A 22718-nucleotide genomic window follows, 5' to 3' on the forward strand; every position below is an offset into this window, starting at 1 on the left:
TAAATGAAACTGGTTCTGTTTCCGGGATGACCTTGAAAATATGACAGGTCAACATAGATATATGCAGTGAGTATTTAGTTGCATACTTCTTACTCACCACACTAACAAATTGATGGTAGAAAAGAAAGTAGAGACGTATTAACACAATAAAAAAATCGCTTGGTGTATGCGAAAGTGTGCCAGACACAACTTCCACCCAACCCTCCTGGGTGAGAATCTGGAACATTGACATGAAAGCCTGAAATATTCACAAACATTAACCTATACATCATATTCTAAAATAAACAAAGAAACATTTCATGTACAGATTCAATTCTTAATTAGGCTAAAATACGACCAAACCTGTTGACAAAGACCAGTCCTGGAAAATAAAAACATTGGCCTTTAAAGCCAAGTGGTCTTTACTAGATTTCAAAATGTACTGTCACTGTTAACATTTTGTTAAGGTGGGGTAAAGCGTGAAAAGCCTTTACAAACAAGTTTTCCTACCTAATGCATGGTCTTTCTTTAAAGGTGGTCTTTAACAACATGTTTGACAGTACACCTATTTCTGGTTTTCACTGATTCAAAGGTCACTTTGACATCTTTTTTATTTAGTTCAACAACAAAATTCAGCAATATCTTTAAAACAAAAATACTAACATTTAAAATATGTTTTAGAATATGCAATCAAAATATAAGATCTTAAACCAGAAACAGGTTTTTATTGGGTGATGTAATAAGTAATATATTCTACATGATTTCTTGTAGCTGATGATGTTAAAATGTCATGGTATTATATTCATGTAACCAAACCATCAAACTTTGTATCAAACTTTGTCTATTGGAAAGCAATAAAAGATCATACAGATAAAAATCAATCATTGTCCTAGTACTAACTTTGTCACAATCCTTATCAACATTTTTGTCTCCACTTTATTTTAAGCTCCAATAACTAGTTTTTATCATTTTTTATCAAAATATTTTAAACTCAAGCTTATTACAGATAAAGACATGTGTTTTACAACTTTTACACAGCAAAAATATAACAGCTACAATAGGCTTTTAAGGATTGTTTTTTGTTGTTTTTTTCTATTTCAAAACTGGTATTCAAATATTATACTATAAACTGGCAAGTTAGACAAACCAACACAACTATGATTTTTGTATATATATTTTTTCATGTAAATTACATCATTTGCTGGTGTGTAGCAGAGGGAACCTAAAGGAGTTTCTGCTATAAATTATGAGACAATCAGAAATGCAGTCAACAAGTGTGTAAGTATCAACCACTTGTGACATATTTCTGAAAATTCTAATGAGAGAAAGAATTGAAACCTTAAAATAACTGAAATTGGGATTAGCCTTTGCCTTTGCCACAAAAATCAACTCAAGCCAGCCTACACATCCCTGCAGGCCAACTTTAAACTTTCACATCCCCAAATTTGGCAATGAACAGTTCAAAAAGTAGATACTAGCCATTTAAGAAAAACTACATGTAATGGCTAAAATGCAGATATATTAAAAGTAAGGGCACCAGTTCACCTTGAACACTTTATGTCTTAACACTTTAGCAAAACACCAGGTTCATCTTTCATTTATCTATGACCAAACCTATTTTTTAACTGTATCAACAGTATCATAATAACCTTATCTGTCACAAAAAAAGAAGAAACACCCATATGAAGGATGAACTTACCTTGGGAAATGTTTCGAAGTTATCAAATCCCTCGATAGAACAGAAAAGTTGTAGACTGATACTAGAGGCTATGATTAACAGACACATTGTAAACAAAACAATGCTTCCCAACTTTTTCCCAGGACCAAATATCTGTTAATATAAATTATAGAAATAACAATTTTCACATGTTTACACATAACTTGATATTTTACTGATTAAAGTAAGTTCAACTTAAAGACATTTATAATTTAAATAGGGCTTTCTAACATTTGGGCATTTACAGCTTCTATCACTTAAATGTTCCTCACAGTTACTATCAAACTTCAAGTCGGAGAAACTATCTAGCTAGCAAACGTTGCTCAATTTATCCTGAAACACTTTAAGTAAATTAAAAAGAAATTAATAAGATAAAGTGTTTCATGTAAGAATGATGTTCATTACTACCTTATATAGGTTTGGTGATGCAACAGTAGTAATGAGGTAAGTAGGTACATGATTTATCATTAGCGGCAAAGTTAACATACCTTCCAGCAGAAATCCTCCAGCATTGGTGATGCTTTAATCAGTCTCACCACTCTTAATACCTACAACCAAATAATATAAATATAACATATACTTACTCAATATAACTGTTTTTTAAAAGTCAAAAGATTTCTAAATTTCTGTAAAAAGATACTCTAAGAGTTTAATAACTGTGCCTGACTCTTAAGACTTTACTGTGTTAATGATATTAATGGAGTGTTATATGCTTAATGTGAAATTCCGAGATGAAAGCTTTTCCTTCAAAGAAAAAGGTTTTATGTAGTATCATGTATCAAACTAATTTTCTTTTAATATAATTTCCAACTTAACATTACTTCATATATTATGAACACTTTGTATTCAATTTAATAAAATCAAAATGTAAATGTAAACATGAATCTTTTCTACCACTCTTTATTAATAAAATCAAAATATTCATGTAAATGTATATTAACATTTATGTATTGTAACACTAACTATACCTGGAAATAGGTCAGCTGGGTTCTGTACCAGGCAGGTATGATATGTAGAGTTGTACCAATAACAAGACAGAGCTCAAACTTGTGAAGGGAACGTCGCCAGTAACCACGGAAACCAAGACACCAAATCTTGAATATAGCTTCCAGATCAAACAATAGAGTGAAGAATACCTGTAACATAATTCATTAACTTAATAGAACATTTGTCTGAAATATAAATGATATGCAAAACTCACTCTTTATCCTTGAGCTAAGGAAAGGCAACTTTGTTCCTCTCCCAAATTAAACATCTTTTAATCTACATTTAACATTTTTCCCTTATTCACTTGTACTGTTTATAATTTATAGCTAATCTCAGTAATAATGACACGGACAAGATGACATATGGCAACTAAGATGACACTTTCCACATCATTTCAGACACAGAAAGGTATTTGAGTAAACCACTGGTCTTCCAGAAACCAGCACACCACACAAGACAATAAATAAAATTATTTTCAGCATTTAAATAATTTGGGTTATTTTTTATTGAAATCGTCTGCTAGCAAGGGGTATTTGTTAAACGTGTTTAACACATTAGGTAGTACGATATTGTTCTACTTGACTGATCGCTAAAATTCCCGCCCACTTTTCTCACGGCTATATAAGACTCGGGAACCTCGTGCATTCCTCTCACTTGCTTTCAACAGCCGTATTCGCTATATATGCTTAAACGTTTATGTGAAACTCAGCAAAATGCCACGAGGTCGCAAAAGAACAGAATCCACAAGTCGGCCAGGAGTTCGGACACGTCAGTCCTCGAACCAGGTTCTTACCAGCAATAGCCGTGGTAACAAGAGGGGTGCTGACGTTCTGGAGGATTGTGTGGATCCACGGGTGAATCAATCAGACGCTGGTAAGTCGCCGATTATTGATTTTGAACATATCATTCAAGCTTCTAATATTTTTGCCTGAAAATTCGAACAGTAATTCTCAAATTGTTGGTGTGGCGGCGTGACTTTACCTAATAGTACTATTTCTTCACATTTAGATAATCGCAGTAATAATCCAACTTCTGTTATGAATGACTTGCCTGTTATGGCTGGAATTAGACTGGCTGATGACGATTTATCAGCTCATGTGCCCGCGACCCTTAAGCAGAAAATCTGTAAGGGTGAATATATCAATTTAGCTTTACTATTAAAGGGGTCTGTTGAATTGTCCCGAGTTTTGCAAGGGGTCGGTATTTCGTTTAAGTAGCGATGGCCACCTCGAATCTGCACAAAGGGAGTGTAAAGACCAAATAAGTAGCATTGAGAAATGGACCAATGCTTTTATTATTTACGCATCTATCTACCTGTCCACTCACGCTGATAAAGTTTACGAAATATTGCACTACATGTTCAATATTAGAGATTGCGCGGTTCGACAGGGTGGCTTAGCTTGGCAAGCCTATGACGAACAGTTTCGCCTCCGACAGGCAATTACGCCTTCTCCATGGTGCAAAATAAATAATGACTTGTGGTGGCGTTGTGTTCAGGTCAAACCAAGCCTTCGTTCTACTATAAATTCATATAGGTACACGTGTAACGATTTCAATGCCGGAAGTTTGCACGTGGCCTAACTGTAAATTTTCGCATACTTGTGCGACATGCTCAGCGCCACATTCGGCTATTAACTGTTATAAAGGTTTACAGTCTAAACCGGTAGATCAGCCCTCCACTTTCGGCTGATTCATCATTTCGGACAAAAGGGGGACAGCCCTTTGTTAGGGGACGAGCCCGTTCTAGGGGACAATTTAGGAAGTAAAGGCAAACAAAATTTAAATAATGGTCAGGGCGGTCTTCATTCTATTAGCGAAATCACCTATCAAAATTACTCGATTAAAACACTATTTACAATTTTATGATAAGGTGGAAGCAGAATTTCTACTTGAAGGATTTTTAAATGGTTTCTCTATTCAGTATACTGGGCCTCGTTCACCAAAGGGATGCTAAAAAATTTAAGATCGACGACTCTTAATCCAGAACTAATTTCACGTCAAATTGAGAAAGAAGTTAACCGCCGGTCGTGTTGCCGGCCCATTTTCAAAACGTCCTCTGCCTAATTTATTGTGTCTCCTATAGGTTTAGTGCCGAAGAAAACCCCGGGCGAATTCAGAATGATTCACCACTTGTCATTTCACCAGGTGAATCGGTAAATGATTTTATTGACCCGGCTTTATGCACAGTTCAATATACAAGCTTTGACGAAGCAGTAAGCATGGTTCAATCCTTAGGACGCCATTGTAAGCTTTTTAAATGCGATATTAAAAGCGCTTACCGTTTGATACCAATCAATCCATCAGATTTCGAATTATTAGGTTTCTGTTTTAACAACCATTTTATTTTGACAAGGCACTACCTTTTGGGGCGTCTATCAGTTGTATAACGTTCGAACGGTTTTCTAGATTTCTCGAATTTTGCGCAAAATTAAAATTACAATCAACAAAACTTATTCATTATTTAGACGATTTTTTTAGGGGGTGATAAAACTTTAGAAAGTTGTTCTTATGGTTTAGACATTTTCAGAATACAATGTCGGAATTAGGTGTCCCCTTAGCAGAAGAAAAGACACAAGGCCCAGTAGAAGTACTTGTATTCCTTGGGTTAGAACTAGATTCAAACAAAATGACTGTGAAAATTCCGTTGGAAAAAATCCAGGAAGTAGTTATAAAAATTAAGGACATATTGTCTCATCAAAAATCAACTTTAAAAAAGTACAGTCTTTAATCGGTTCCTTAAATTTTTGTTGCAGGGCTATAGTTATAGGACGGCCTTTTTTCTCGACGCCTTATAAACTCAATTTGTGGTTTATCGAAGCCTCACTATCATATTAGAATTAAAAAAGAAATACGTAGGGATTTAGAAATGTGGCTTGTATTCTTACAAAATTTTAATGGCATTTCGGTTTTTCATGATGCTTTTTTGGGTTTCAAATGAGGATGTACAATTATTTTCGGATAGCGCAGGCGGTGAAGGCTTAGGTTTTGGTGTGTTTTATCAAGGGCATTGGTGCCAAGGAAAATGGCCCGATTTTTGGCACAAAAACGGTCTTACAAAGGACATAACATTTTTAGAGTTATTTCCTATAGCAGTCGCAGTGTTCATTTTGGGTAGGGAATTAGTAAACAAAAAAATAAAATTTTGTTGCGACAACATAGCAGTAGTCAGTATCTTAAACAAACTGTCATCAAAATCAGAAACAGTGATGTGCTTAATTCGTTTCTTAACTTTACATTGTTTAAAATTAAATATTTTTGATTAAAGCTACCCATATTTTTGGCCGTAATAATGAAATTTGTGATGCACTGTCTCGTTTTCAGTTAACCGGTTCAGAGAATTAGCACCGGAAGCAGACCTGCATTCTCAACCAGTACCAGAATTCCTCTGGAACATTTGCAATCTAGAGCTCGAGCATTATTACAATCCAGCTTAGCACCGAATACTAATTCCACGTATAACACAGCGCTGAATGTTTTTTTATGAAAATTTCGGTCTGCTTATCAATTACCTCCCCTTTGGCCAATACCAAGCCAACAGTGGTTCTATTTATTGCTTACTCTTTTGAAAAGAGAAAATCAGCAGCTACAATCTCTACTTATGTTGCGGGTTTGAACTATTTTCACAAACTGCAAGGATTTTATAATATATATGACGTTTTTGTCGTATCTAAATTGTTAGAAGGTTGTCGTAGATGTAGGATTTCACGTGATAAAATCGTGCACCTATAACTAAATCGACTTTGAAAGTCATTTGCTCACTTTTACCTCGCATTTGTTACAATGACTTTGAGGTTAAATTATTTCAAGCACTGTTTACATTGGCATATTTTGGTTATTTCGGGTCAGTGAACTTGTAACTCCTTCTAAGACGCAAATTCATAGAGTTATTTTATTGTCAGATTTGTCAATAATAGACAACAGATATATCATCATTCGACTTCATTATTTTAAGACCAATCAAACCGGAAAAAGAACTTAAATTAAAGATACCGATGGACGAATTTCCGTCTGCCCTGTTAATGCTTTGCAACATTTTTTAGTTATAAGGCCTGAAGTGCAAGGCCCACTGTTCATACACCGCGATGGTGTACCAGTAACACGGGTCAACTTTTCGGGGGCTTGTTTTGAAATAAGTGCATTCAAGCAGAGAACTTTTCACCAAAAGTGCTTTATAAAACTCACAGTTTTAGGATAGGTAGAGCTACTGACTTAGCTAGTCAAGGCCTTTCATCAGAGTCAATCATGAGATTGGGCAGGTGGTCTTCCCAGTGTTATAACCGGTATATTCGAGATCCGAAATAGTCCAATCGTTTAAATCATACTTGCAAGTCTGCCGCATTTATATGTCTAATGGTTAATTAACTACGGTAAATTATTTCTTTATTTAGATATTTGGGTCCTGGGAGATTCTATTCCTTACTGGGCAGGTATTCGAGCACAAGAATACAGGAAACCGAATCTTCGCATTCCAGGCAGAACTATTGAATGGTTAGCGGTTAGGGGCCTGAAGTGGACTTCCTTGCGTCCACGAGATTGAAGCGAAGGTTCTCCTTTCTTCTCCTCCTTCAATTATCATAATACATTTGGGGGGAAACGATTTAATTAATATCTTTCAAATTTACAAATTAAGGACGTCATGAGAAGCGAATTACTCTACTTAAGAGAGGCTTTCCCAACCACAATTTATCATATGGGTTGACATTTTACCACGAAGGGTCTGGGGATCCGACCCAAGTGCCTATAAGATTTTAGAAAATAAAAGGTCAAGGATAAATAGAATAGGCCGCCAGCTGGTTAGTAGTTTGGGCAAGTTTGACTTGGTTAAGCCTGATATCGATTCGAAAACTGCCTTTTTTCGCCAAGATGGAATACATTTAAATGAAGTGGGGTTAGAATTTTATTTGGACTACTTACGGGATGCAATTTTAAAAAATTTGTAAAAGGTCTTAAGAATTTTTGGGGGAATAAATTAAGAAATTTATTGTGGCGGTAAAATTCTGTCGACCGGAAGACGAGCCGACGTGGCTAATTCAGTCTTGTATTAAATTAGCTTTTGTGAAGTGGGACCCGGCTGTGTCTCCTATCTCTGGGCTGGGGTAACCGCTTGGGGGTGGGGTATGCCGTCGGGTCTCGAACTTTACGATATTTTAAATAGGTACTGCGGAGAGATATCATAGGTTCACCAGTCGTTGTGTTGACTGGACAGTAATAGGTTTCGCCCTAGTACTTGGTGATTCCTATATAGCTTTGCTCTTGCTCGCTTTGCTTTGCCTTGCCTCGCTGTGATTACACTGCCTTGCTTTCCCTTTACGGGCCCCGGGTCACCGTTTTCGTCTACTTCTGGGTCAACCGGTCGTGGGCGTGAATGGTGATGCGGTGTTCGTTGGACCGACGTTACGGCAGTTGTATATTTATGATTCTCTCACTACGCAGTTCCTATGGGGTCAAGAACTTATGTTAGCTAGCAAGGTTAAGTTAAAGTAGTTCGTCTCCATTTAAAAGGGTCAGTTAGAGGGTCATTTGGTTTCTAGTTGCATTGGTTTCTAGTTGCATTGGTTTTTTAATTTGTGTGTTTTTGGTTACATGTTACACGTTTACTCCTCTTTCGGTCGGCGGAATTTATATTTAGAGCGGCCAATAATATCCCATTCAAACTTTGTCGTGTCATAACAGCTTGTCTGTAGTACTACATAAAGTAAAACATATAAAAATAAACACGTATGTTGACTGTATGATTTGTTTCTCTTTATTTCGAGTAATAAAATAAATAAAATTATTTTCAGCATTTAAATAATTTGGGTTATTTTTTATTGAAATCGTCTGCTAGCAAGGGGTATTTGTTAAACGTGTTTAACACATTAGGTAGTACGATATTGTTCTACTTGACTGATCGCTAAAATTCCCGCCACTTTCTCACGGCTATATAAGACTCGGGAACCTCGTGCATTCCTCTCACTTGCTTTCAACAGCCGTATTCGCTATATGCTTAAACGTTTCCCACCCGCCACACCCCTCTTTTACATTGATATGTACTTTTTACTTTTATAAATATTGTCATTCGGAACTCATTGAAATCAAAAGCTCATATTGGTACATGAATTTTCACTATAGTAAATAAAATATACAGTGTGCTGTAAATATCACTTGTACAGTGTTTATCATGATACCTTGCTTTGTTAATTACAATATTGCTGGCGTAGTATTTTATATATTCCAGGTTCTGTCTTCTGTAAACTTTCATTGTACAAACTACCTGTAAGAGCGATGGGACAAAGCCGGATAAATGTTTGACGTCAGCAGACTGCGGCCGTAGCTGTGACTTGTGTGATACATAGACAGTAGATTAGAAGGGAACATTTTGAAATGTTTTATTATTTTATCATATTGTATCAGTGTAGAGATGGAACTTTTGCATTGTGAAATTGGAAGCTCACAATATGTATTGTGTTAGTTTAACGGCGAAAGACAATGTTTCTGTGAACACTGTTGAAACATCTTAGGACATTTATTATGTATAAAGACTCTAATTATATCTTTTATATGTACATCGTATATTAGTACATTGCTTTGTCAAATGCTCTTACTTTTAAACACATTCGTTGAATAGGATTCAAATTGTGTATTTACCATATTACATTCATTTTTTATTTTCTACTTTCTGTCGCTCATTTAATTCAAGCGGTAAAATTCTGTCGACCGGAAGACGAGCCGACGTGGCTAATTCAGTCTTGTATTAAATTAGCTTTTGTGAAGTGGGACCCGGCTGTGTCTCCTATCTCTGGGCTGGGGTAACCGCTTGGGGGTGGGGTATGCCGTCGGGTCTCGAACTTTACGATATTTTAAATAGGTACTGCGGAGAGATATCATAGGTTCACCAGTCGTTGTGTTGACTGGACAGTAATAGGTTTCGCCCTAGTACTTGGTGATTCCTATATAGCTTTGCTCTTGCTCGCTTTGCTTTGCCTTGCCTCGCTGTGATTACACTGCCTTGCTTTCCCTTTACGGGCCCCGGGTCACCGTTTTCGTCTACTTCCTGGGTCAACCGGTCGTGGGCGTGAATGGTGATGCGGTGTTCGTTGGACCGACGTTACGGCAGTTGTATATTTATGATTCTCTCACTACGCAGTTCCTATGGGGTCAAAAACTTATGTTAGCTAGCAAGGTTAAGTTAAAGTAGTTCGTCTCCATTTAAAAGGGTCAGTTAGAGGGTCATTTGGTTTCTAGTTGCATTGGTTTCTAGTTGCATTGGTTTTTTAATTTGTGTGTTTTTGGTTACATGTTACACGTTTACTCCTCTTTCGGTCGGCGGAATTTATATTTAGAGCGGCCAATAATATCCCATTCAAACTTTGTCGTGTCATAACAGCTTGTCTGTAGTACTACATAAATGAAAGTAAAACATATAAAAATAAACACGTATGTTGACTGTATGATTTGTTTCTCTTTATTTCGAGTAATAAAATAATCAGCCATAAAGGCCTCTTGTATTTTTTTTATTGGGTTTTATGTCACACCAACACAGTTTAGCTCCACTGGTGGAGGAAGACCCCAGGTGCCCCTCTGTGTGTTATTTCATGCACAAATGGACACCTACGTAGAACCATCGACTTTCTGCTGGATAGCTCAATCACATGAAAGAATTGGAAGAGGCTTGCTTACGCAGCTCCAACCTACAGTGTTGAGTGGCAAGTGGTTTGAAGTCAATGATCTTAACCACTTGGCCACTACCACCCCACCCCTTGTATAAAGCCTCACTACTTGTCAAGTAGAGAAGTATTAAGAAGGATAAATTATTGATCTTTTTGGTATTTAAAAAAAACTATTATAAACATGCTTCAATATTTTGGCATTACAACATTAAGGACTGACTACTACCTCTAGATAATAAAAGGTGTCCATCGTATTTTCTGGATCCACAGAATCCCCGTCAAAACTGAGACTAGCTTCGGCTATGGCACTTGCCAGCACCATCAATAAAATGAACGCATGAAATGCACTAGATCGTAGTATCTGTTGAAATATAGGTGGTGCCAATCCCTGTGGTTTATTCTGATCCAATATCACCATCTTCCATGTTTTACCCTCTTGTTGTATTACCTTCAGATAGCATTTTTTTATAAATGACAAACTTCCTGTTATACAAATATATGTATACACGTTGATTCAATAAAGTGTAAAATTTTTAATATAAAAATTTAAATATATGTCAATTGAAGTCTTTAGAATAGCACATATTTTTCAATGAAAATACAGTTGTAAAATATAATGCAAGCATTTCTGACCCGCCTAAAGCTTTATTTAAGAATTTCATATGAACAATTCTGAAGCTATTTATGCTCAGCAAGACAGAAATATTTCAGAATCATGAAACATTTCTTAAAACCAAAAACAGTGTGGTTGAAAAAAATATCAGCTGCCATTTAAAAAAGAACAAACAGATATTTATTTTGGTGCTTCATTAAAACAGCGTTATATTTTCTTTTGTATGTGATGATACCTGTGAAGAGTCAGAGTCTGTGTCTGTGCCCCGTGATCCCCACATCTGTTGAAACTGTACACGAATCTCAGCAAAGGATTCAATGATAACAGCAATAAAGATGTTCTGTAATGTGTATATAGTATTGTCTCAGTATCGCCATGAAAAAATATAGGAATTCAACAGTTTTTAAAATTTACTGAAGCTATATTGCTCAGCTGGCATGCAATATTTATTAATATGCCAATTAACTATTACTGTAGACTACCTGCTAAATAACAATTTTATACAACATGAAAGAACACATAATTGGTGGTGGGATTTTAGCCACAAAAGATGAGGAACACGTGACTTAAAATTAAAGAGGCCTCTACCAGTCATTAAAAGTTACCTTAATCTGTAACCTACATGGACTAGTTGAATTATGTAAATGTTAAAACTTAAACAAATCATACATCATGTTTTTTTTTTCAATATGGTCGTTTTATATCATGACAAAAGAAGTTTTGTGTGCTATGTGTAGTACAAGCATGTCATCAAAACAATTCATTTCACAATATCTGGGATCAAGGGTTTGAAATAATATCAATTACAATGAACATGTCCTTTGAATGGCCTTTAAAACTGTAAGAAAATTATAAAACGTTTTGAAGGCATGTACCTTAACAAGCCAGGCTAGTAAGAAGATCAAGGATATAAAATAGACGATGGCAAGTACAGATTCTAAACTGTCCATGGCTCTATACATCAGAAATACCCAGCCCTCCTGTGAGGCGGCTTCATATACAGTGAAAAAGCTTGTTGCTGAAATAAAAAATGTAAATAAATATTTCATAACTGTTATCACTTATCTGGACTGAATTGAACATCATGAAACATTTATTTCATGTGTTCTCTAACTTCAACCAAATCTAAGAACAACTAATGGTATGAGAATCGGCAGGGTTTTATTTTCTGTGTGCCTTTTAACTCAACTATAAAGGTCATCTGTTAAACTTTCTAAAATGTGATCTGCGGCAACTGAGATTTGACAGTATAATAATACTATTTATATAATCTTTGTATACTGAAAACAATATCTTTCTTTCCTATCCTTTTTAACATTCAAATCTAAAATTTTTACTAAATTCCATTACTTTACTTTGTTTTCACATACAAAGTAGCAAGTTCATAGCATTTAAATTATGACTTGAAAAGAATTATTTTCTCCAAATAAAACAACAACAAAACAACTACTTCACAGACAATAGTATGAGTTAATAAGGTTAATGAGGATCATATAATCATACAAATATTATGTACCTTTCTTTTTAAAATTAAACTGTAATATCAATTTTGATCATTTAAACTGCAGCTAAGACACCGGACTTGCATTTAAGCAGCAACAGTTTGAAATATAAGTAAAGGCTCTGTGTCAAATGGGACTTGAATTATTAAATGGAGATGAAGCAAAGGTCTTTTGAAAGACTGTGAAAAAAACTTACGTAGTTCATCGAATCCATTGAATCCTCTGTTATTCTTTGGGATATCAATAGACATGCATTTCATGCCTTTAGGACAATGGTATCCAGGTTGGTCATCAGGGGAACAGTATGTGTCTGGGATTGCCAGGTCATATAATGTTATCTTACTGTAATATTAATTGTCCTCAATTAATGTTACAAACAAATGATAAATGACGGAGAATATTTATAAATTCTTTATAGTCATAGTCAAATATTATTTCTCATCATATAAAGATTACAATTAATTTATTTTCCTCTCATTATTTATTTTCTTTCCAGCAGGCAGACTACAAGCCACCCCAGAACATAACATGGTACAAACCCATCTCCATACATCGAATTAATATTTGAATATGAAAACAAGTACTTCAAAATAGAGAACTCTTAGCCATAACTCAAAATATGTTAGTTCAAATTTGGGACAATGCATATACATTACATGCTGGCATGCATGCACTTGAATTTGAAACAGTGTATTAAATCATAGCAATGCTGGCCACTAGGGTTCAAACCTGACTGTGGCAAGATACTGCTCTTTCCTTGAGCAAGAAATATTACACTACAGAACTACTCAGTATTCATATATGCTCAATTAGCATTTAAACACTGATCATGTCACATATGTGAAAATTTCACTTACGAAGTATTGGTTACGTTTTCCCTCACACAATGATGTTTCAGCTCACCAAATATTTGTACACCCAGTATACCATACAGCATCATGAAGAACAGGAAAAATATGGTTACATTGTAGATCTGTTGTCCGGAACGTCTGAAATAAACAATGTCTTCTATATTTACTTCATACATATATATAAATATATATATCATTTGAAAAAATATTCACATTGTTACAATTACTAGCTTTAAGCTTAGAGACTTTAGATTATTAATATAAAACTTAAGTTAAACTAAAGTTAGAAATGCATTTCACATAATACATGTATATCATTATATGATGCGATAGATGATATCTTACTTGAATATCGAGTTGATTCTATTTTTAGGAAGTGAGAATTTCAGGAAAACCCTGAAAACTCGGATCAGGATCAGTGGTCGCATACACCTTAATATTGACCAATAAGAATAAGGCTGGACAACTCTCGTCAGCTCAAACACCTGTAAAAGAAAATACATATTTTAATTATTATATGCATATTTTATCATGAACATGTATTACATACAGAGCCTCCATAGTCATAGACAAGCTTTCCATAAAAATGTTAGAAAAACAAACTAGGAAAATAAAGTTATTTTTAAAAATCATGTAGGAATAGTCAATAGAGAACTAGGGAAAGGAAATAGGAAAAAGGACAAGAATTTGGAAGAAAATTTTGTAAAGATTTCTCTAAATTACTTTGAAAGGGATCACTTTATGATCATTATTTGATAAGATTTGTCTAGTTTCATGCTCTATACTGAGATGCTCTGCTTATGGAAAACAATCTCAAAGGTGCTTACTTAACTTAAACTCTTAAAGACAAACTAAAAACTGTATCATTTTCTTGTCTCCACATAACACATTGCCCCATAATCATATCACAAAAGGCACTGACCTGTAGAATGACTGAGATCCAAAGACAAAATACCATGAAGAAATCAAACTGACACCATCGATCACGTAGGTATGGTACATCACCCTGTAATATTTCAATAATTATACAAATGTTATGAACACTTTATTGTGTAAAAATGTTAATGTCCCTTTAAAAATGTTGCATTTGACATAGGAAACATGATTTTAAATTCAAAATGGCAACAAACATCTTTTAGAATAGAAAAAGAGTTATGCCTAATCACAATGTGGTATATGCGATCAGCATGACGGCTGTTGATTGGTAAAAAAAAAACCACTTTAAAGTCAAAATTTTGAACAATCTCCTACCCAAGTTGGCAAGGCAAATTGCTTTATTACTTTGCACTCTCTTTAGCAAAATCTTTGACTGACAGATACTCAGATGGCCAATTTATTCATGTACCAGTGAAAAGTTTTTAGGGTGGTATATGACTCAGAGTCAGATTTTTATCTCAGGTAAAACTTACACACATGTTTATGCTAATACATTCAACAGACAAATGTCTGAAATCTCAGACAACTCAGAGTCAGACAAGTGTTTATTGTAAAAACTTTAAACAATATGCAATCTTCCCTTGAAAGTTGATACTGTCATACAGGTTCCTATAATTGTATAATACCCTTACCTTAAGTATCCCTCTAATGTGCATTTTGGCAATCATTTCTGCAGTGAATAGAAATGTTACAATCAGATCAAGGACAAATGTCAGATATTCCAGTGACGGAACATATTGAAATGTTGCTGGTGTGTTCATACTGACAGACATTACGCTGACCAGGGCACATCCTCTGAACAACCTTCGCACCTGAAATCATTCAAATTGCTCTAAAATTATTTCCTTGTAAAAATATTTAATCTTGTGAAACTGATCAAAATTAATGACCAAACAGGATATTGGCCAACCTTGCTAATTTAACCTTTGCATGTTTGGAGTAAATGATTCTACCATATCATACATTTTATAAACACTCTCTATCTATAAAAATCTAGATCCAAGACAGTCCCTTTTTAAAACTTTTTATTTTCATCATTTCCTTTAAAATTTAACAGCATTTCTGTCTATGAATTTGTATTTCAACTGATAGAGTTCTTTAGAAATTAAAAAAAAAAGCAATGTACTGTATTAACATAAATTAATGACTATTTACCCAATCTTTGTTGACCCAATCAATGTCAGCATTGTCATTGAGATTTTCATCTGGACCGTAGTCTGACAAAGGTAAGTTCTCCCGGAAACTTGTCTTTCTGTTGACCAACATTGTATCCTATATTAATCTCTGCAGAATAAACCTGTGTTACTTCTGTTGAAATGCAGAACTATACATGTTTTTTGGTTCCTATGCTTTACTTTGTTCTCAGAACATGTATATACAGCATCTGCAACAACAAAATATAAAAAGAAATTACAAGAAGCATGGCCATAAAACCAGGTTTTTGTTTATATTATGTAGATTGTATAGTTGATAGAGGCTCATACGGAAGACTTAGTCATGCCTAACTGTGTTGCCTCTTTAAATAAAGTCTTATCATTATTATATAAATTATCACAGTTGTAGAAAGTTTTATTGTAGTAAGAATACAAATACAAGCAAAGTACAATCTACCTATGTCACAGTTTGTGCAAAGTAAATTATAAATAATGAAGAAATAAAAGAAAAAAGCAAGCATTTTGTAAAGACAGCAGATGGAAAAATTAATATTACAGCAGAAACCCATAAAACCAAATCTCTACTAAACCAGAATCCTCAGTTAACTGGACATTTCTCAGAGTCCCAAATTTTTTCTCTCCTATTTTCATTGTATAAAAATCCTCACAAAAATGAAAACTCTGTATCCGGATAACTAATAATAAATACAATAAATAGTATTGAAGTAAATCCCTAAAGAAATAAAGATATTAAATGAGAAGACTTTTAGTTTTAAGGAAATTCCAAGTTCAGGCAGGGAACAATTCTGGATATAGTAGCGCTAGAGTTATGAAACTTGTTACTGGTAATGCAGGTGATGATTAAGAGTTGTTCAGGAACATATGTTTGAATACTGGAAGTTTGAAGAAAATCCGTCAAGAAATAAGTTATTACATGGGTGAAAAATAACATTATTTTTATTTTCAAGGGAGGCATAAATCTGGAAAAAATTGGTTCTAGAGTTATGAATCTTGTCACAAATAGTGTAGGTGATGGTAAGGAATATATTCTATTTTAGAAATTTATCACTCAAGAATTTGTATTCAAATTTCATAAAAACTTTAACCAGAAGTCTGAGCGAAGATAATACATTTAGGTTGACAGGGACACTTCCGCTCTCCATATACTTAAAGTTTGATTCTATAGTTGAGCTAAAATGGGACAGGATAAACAGTTTTAAACAATTATTATAATTCTTTTAATGCAATCAGGCGGACACACTGCCATTTAGCCTTTTATTGATTGACTGTAAATTGCCTTCCATCACAAGAAATTGCATCTAATTGGTCAGGGTTCTCACTAGGACTTTAAAACATGGAGTCCATGGCCTCCCAAGCCTAAAAAAGTTGGAGTCCAAAAAGCGTGTCGCAATGAATATGTTTACAGCTTTTGCTCACAACAGCATTGCTGATATTTTCAATCTTCAAGAGACTTTTTAAGTTTATAGTTATTCAAAACAAACTCTGAACTACATAGTATAATTATTGTTTTGTTGTTAATATTTATAATGAAACAATAAAATTACAATGTATCAACACAATAATGAAACAAAGCATTAAAGACTAATCTGTTTTATTTCTGACAAATATATGATATGTCAACATGATAATAGATTTCAAATAAATATGTGTTATAAATGTGATCAAAATAGAATGTCTTCTCAAAAGAACATATATACATGTATGCTATCATACATGTACATGTATTTGAAACACCGTGATTATCGTTTTTGTTTTGTTTGTTTTTTCACTTTTATACCAAATCAAATTTTAATCTGGTTAAAATTAAATAAGTCCACTCTAATTTCTAAAGACCAAAAGTTTATATTTGTAAAAAAAAAACGTAAATGTATATAGGCAGCGTTTAGCGCAGTGAATAGGAAAATCGTGTACAGCTTCAAACAGTGTGTAAGAGATTCATCTGATCAACAATTATTTTAGCAAATATTTTCAAAAGGCACAGGAACAATTCATTCACATGTTTGGCTTGGAAACTTAGAATTTGTGTGCCCTTTGTGAAATTTTAGGGTTTCTGGCAAATGTGAAATCGCCGATGTTAGGGATCAAATTTTGGATAAATATCAAATTCAAAGAAAAGGGTATGTGTATTTTGTTTTGTTGTCTTGGCATATCGGCACAATAATATATCTTTAATTTTTAATGCTCTTATAGAACATGTTTGCAAGAATGGAAACTAAAGCAAACTTTTCCCTAGAAAATGCCGAAAATATTCGACAATAATTCAGTTATTACACTCATTTGTAAACTTGAGGAAACAGTCTTTAAACTTGCAGCATAATTAATTTCCGCCTATATTGTCAATATTTTTTGTTAGTTAATCCTTTTGTCGGTAAAATTTGCTAATTTCCAATCAACTGTTGATCAAAGATTAAAAGTTATCACCTTGTGTTATATCTGGTAATTACATGTGTAAACCCGTGTATACATTAGTCTGATTGCTATCGCGTGATAATGATCGAAAGCGTTATTGCTGATTGGTTAATCGCTTCACTGGTCGATGTGCATAGGACCGCCTTACCTATAGACTGACACGCGCTGACCTATTTGTGGTTTTAAACAATGGGTAATGTTTATGCGTCCTCAGGCAAAATTAAGCGTATGCGGAAACCTTGCTCTGAAATATTTGCGTCCAGCTGTAATAAACATGCGTACCGGGATGCCGAAATAAGCGTCACTGAGAACCATGTTGGTACATGTAGTTGCTTGTTCTCAATCTCTTACATATTATCATATCATGTCACAGATAAAAATATGGAATTAAATAAGGTGTAACTTACTATGAAATTACAATTCATACCTTGGCCTTGTCTGATTAGCAAACCTTAGACCACGGATTTATATTACAAGGATCGGACACTTTCGTTTAAGCTTAAAGTCCCGTCGTGCGCATGCGCGGAATCGGATAAAGGTGGACAGAATGAGATGGCGGAACGCTCGGAGTGCGAAATATGACATATTTTCACAAGAGTATGTGGTGTTATTGCATCTTTGTGAAAAAATATACACATATGAATGTATTGATACAGTATTATTTTGTGCAGCTAAAGTATTAATATATGAAAATACGCCGATAGAACGCTGCGACGCTTAGTTAAAAAGTACCTAATTTAAAAAATATTCGCCTATTGTTCAGGCATACTCTCTACACTTTGACGCCCTTTTACGTCAAACATAAATTATTACCGCGATTCAGATTAAGATAATTATTTTTTACATGGTTTAATGGTGGCATTGCAAAAAAATGTTTCTTGATTGCTAAAATACTTTTAAGGTAAAAAAAATTGATGTTTTTGAAAATTATCAATATTCCTTTAATATCTATTGCAAATTATTCAAAAAAAATAAATTATTTATAATGAAAATCAATAAAATTCAAACAGACGTAGTGGAATCTTCCATAATAAATAAGGTTATTTTCTGCGTAAACTTGTGTGTTTACTTTATTTTTGTATGGAATTATTCATACAATGATATTTAATAATTTTCTTATAAAGAAATAACTGTTTTATTTCAATTTAATTGAAAAAAGGCCGAAAACATAGAGTTCGCTATTACACGTACTCTATTAGGTGAATTCCCCAGAGCTATGTACAGAAACACGGATTTATATTACAAGGATCGGACACTTTCGTTTAGCTTAAAGTCCCGTCGCGCGCATGCGCGGAATCGGATAAAGGTTGACAGAATGAGATGGCGGAACGTGCGGAGTACGAAATATGACAGATTTTCACCGGAGTATGTGGTGTTATTGCAGCTTTGTGAAAAATTATACACATATGAATGTATTGATATAGTATTATTTTGTGTCGCTAACGTATTATTATATGAAAATATGCTGATAGAACGCTGCAACGCTTAGTTAAAAAGTACCTAATTTAAAAAATATTCGCCTATTGTTTAGGCATACTCTCTACACTTCGCCGCCCTTTTACTTCAAGCACGAATTATTACCGCGATTCAGAATAAGATAATTATTTTTTACATGGTTTAATGATGGCATTGCAAAAAAATGTTTCTTGATTGCTAAAAAACTTTTAAAGAAATTCATGTTTGAATTGTGTCTTTATTTCTGTGAATTATTTCCAAATGATTTGTACATTTTTTATTTGATTACCTGTATATTAGTATAAATATAGTAAATATTCTACTAATAAGTGTATTAAATATATTTTCAGATCATTCTAGACAAGCATTCCTATATAGATGAATTCATTAGATTGGCAAGGAAGAAACTTTTATTGGCACAGAGAACAGCTGTTTTATAATATCATTTTTTATTTTGAAACATAATTTTTTCATAGATATCCTAAACAATTCACGTCAAATGATTTATTTATCACATGTTTATTTTCATTATTTTTCAGAGAAAGGACTATACAAATTTAGTTGTATATTTTCAATTTCATTTATAAATGATTATCGTATATCCCAGATAAATGTTAATAAAGAAAATAGATTTACATTGTATTTATATATATCCTCTTCAGGATCATTTTCTTACCACATATGCCATGGACTGTAGTTAAAGACCGCGCATATATAAAATACATTCAAATTATATTTGTTTTTGAAGATTGAGTGTTGCAATTATCACATGTAACCTTGAAATGAAAGTTTGGAAATAAAGTTTTTTAATTATCACTTACCCCCCTTCAAACATAATTAAACTTGAAAGAAATTTAAGCGATGTGTAAAAAATAATCAACAGTTACTTTTATTTCGCAAAATACTGACTCATACTGTAAATTTTTTTATTGTTTTTCTAGCGTTACATTGAAAAGTATAATAAATATCTTTCTACAGGCATTCAAATAAAAAGAATAATTAAAATATACGGATTAAAATATACGAGTGACATTAAAAAGGCTGGAATCGAGACAGCCACACGAGAGAACTTTACTGTTACGAGGATTGTCTACTTCACTGCACCGACATTTGAAAACAGATTTACAAAAAATAATAATGATATAAATGATGAATGAAATTTAAATATTCTATGAATATGGCAATATTGACAATCTCTGCAATATTTTGTACTAAAAAATGAATAAATTTTCTTCACGTGTAAAGGCCGCAATGCATTACCCGTAAAACAATTGTGCGTTAATAAATTTGACTAGATCTACATAACCCAATAAATCTTAAATATTGTATCTTTGATCATCTGTGAATAACTTACATCGGCTTCTTTTTTGTTTTGAAACTGAAAGTATTATGGTACCGAAATAATAAATTTCAAATACCTGCTTTTTATATAAAAAATGTAAATTTACCGCGGATTTCGTCAAGTTAATTTTTTAACCGTCGTTGCGGACAGATAAACTGTACCTTTAAAAAATAAATTAGATATTTGAATTAACCAAGTATTTTTCTTCAAAATAAACTTTAAATTTCCAAAATCGGATAATAAATGAAAAAGCTATATGGTATTTTGTAAAGTAGGTATCCGTTGCAAACGGGCATTTACCATTCGCGCCGGTAAATTATCGATCGATGTACCTTTATCGGGTGCACGACAAGATATTTAAGCATTTATATAGGGTTAACTGGGAGTGTCCGATCCCTGTAATATAAATCCGTGACAGAAAGTACCGGAAAACGGCGTTTAGCTAGGTTTTCGAATTCGTGAATAACTAAAAGTATATCACTTTTACTTAAATTGAAATTAGATCTAGTATGAAATAGATATATAAAAATTAAAAAAAAAACTTTATACTATTAACTTTGTGATATGAGCCTTTTTTGTAGGGCAAAAACAACAATATATATATATATATCCGTTCAATGTCTTTTGTCAGTTACATGATAAAATATGTTAAATCGATCACTATTGAATGTATTTTACATAATCTACATAAATAATTGTTAAACACAAAATAAAAAAATGAGGGTTGAAGTGTCTCAATCAAATTTCTTAAAATGAGAGGTGAACTGTCTAAGGGGTGAAGTGTCTGCAAAAAAGGGCTAAGGATGAAGTGTCTGGGGGGTGAAGTGTCTGTAAGCCCTTAGACTTAGGGTTAATGTAGCTTAAGGTCTTCAGCGTACCCGTTTATATACTATGACATGACGTGAACGCTGAAGATAACCCCATAGGGAAAGTCCACCAATAATCGTGCCAGGAATCTGACACGCTCGTATTTATTCATCGAACATGCCATGAATTAAAGTGAAGCATACCTTGATAAAACTATATATAATCTGTTGATAAGCCGAGGATGGACAAATAAAAATCTTATTACGAACATAAACTACCTAATAGTTTCCGACAGGTAAAATTTTCGGCACTTGGCCGCCATATTGCCAAAATGTTTGATCACGTGATTACGAGATTGACCTTTACGAACCCATGTGCCTCCAATATTTTTATAAATTACTTTTTATAAAGATATTGAAAAAGGTGATTTACTGACTTTTATATTCAATACAATCGTATTTAAGTACTAAAAAATTAATGAAAATAAATAAAAACATTATCTTGAATAAAAGTATCGAAATCATGTAAACAAAATGTTCTAAATATAGAACACGACTCTATTCAAATCTGCTCCCGCGATTGACGTCATACGAGATCTCGCGTGGCACCTGAATGTCATGGCCAACTGTAGTCGGCGTAAATTGATATTTTAATGTTAAATAGGCAATTTTAATGACGGTAGTAACATTTTGATACTTTAATTGGTATAGAATGATATTAAAATGATTGTTTTATCGTAAAATGCACAAGAATTGATTGGGTCAAGTGTATTTGCAAGTGAAAAACAAGAATAAATCAACTTATGTTATTCTGGTTAGGTTTCGTAACGGGTCTAATCCAAAACTTTAATGCCGCATCAGATGAAAAACAAAAATGTTAAAAAGCGGCTTATATTATAAAGTTTTGGAAGCCAGAACTAGGGTTAATGTTATCAGTGGTTACAATACATAAAAATTTAAAAACTTATAGATTCTATACATTTATTCAACACAGCCATAAAACAATAACTATCTCAACTTAACCTTATTTCCATTACAAGAGAAACAACTTCTTTTTCCAATTCGCAAATATTTTTATCAGTTTCAGCATCTTTCATGTAAGAACCCGGATGGAGCTAAATTTTACATGTTCACCGGTTGCTGATGCTGAGAAATTGAATATTCCATTTGCTTGAATATTATTTATTTTCATGCATAACTTTACAACTTATAATCATTTATCAACATAATTTTGTGCAATTAGGTTAAAAACGATTCAGATCGATGCAAATATTTATTCTTGATGTGTCAAAATTAT

General features: G+C 33.5%; 1 protein-coding gene across 1 annotated transcript; it reads right to left on the reverse strand.

Moving 5' to 3' along the window:
- Positions 1 to 97: 97 nt before the first annotated feature.
- LOC132752960 (sodium leak channel NALCN-like) lies at positions 98 to 22597 on the reverse strand (the record flags this gene model as incomplete). The annotated part of the gene is given in 14 exon segments (XM_060743375.1): positions 98 to 238; positions 1679 to 1810; positions 2185 to 2244; positions 2665 to 2832; positions 10559 to 10780; positions 11181 to 11285; positions 11821 to 11963; positions 12644 to 12789; positions 13305 to 13436; positions 13644 to 13783; positions 14221 to 14304; positions 14867 to 15046; positions 15390 to 15618; positions 22445 to 22597. Coding segments are annotated over 13 exon segments (1764 nt in total), but the record flags the coding sequence as incomplete, so codon positions are not given.
- Between the last annotated feature and the right edge of the window lie 121 nt (positions 22598 to 22718).

Source organism: Ruditapes philippinarum, unplaced genomic scaffold (genome assembly GCF_026571515.1).
Source record: "Ruditapes philippinarum isolate M1 unplaced genomic scaffold, ASM2657151v2 ctg5223_1_1_1_1, whole genome shotgun sequence".
Classification (NCBI taxonomy): domain Eukaryota; kingdom Metazoa; phylum Mollusca; class Bivalvia; order Venerida; family Veneridae; genus Ruditapes; species Ruditapes philippinarum.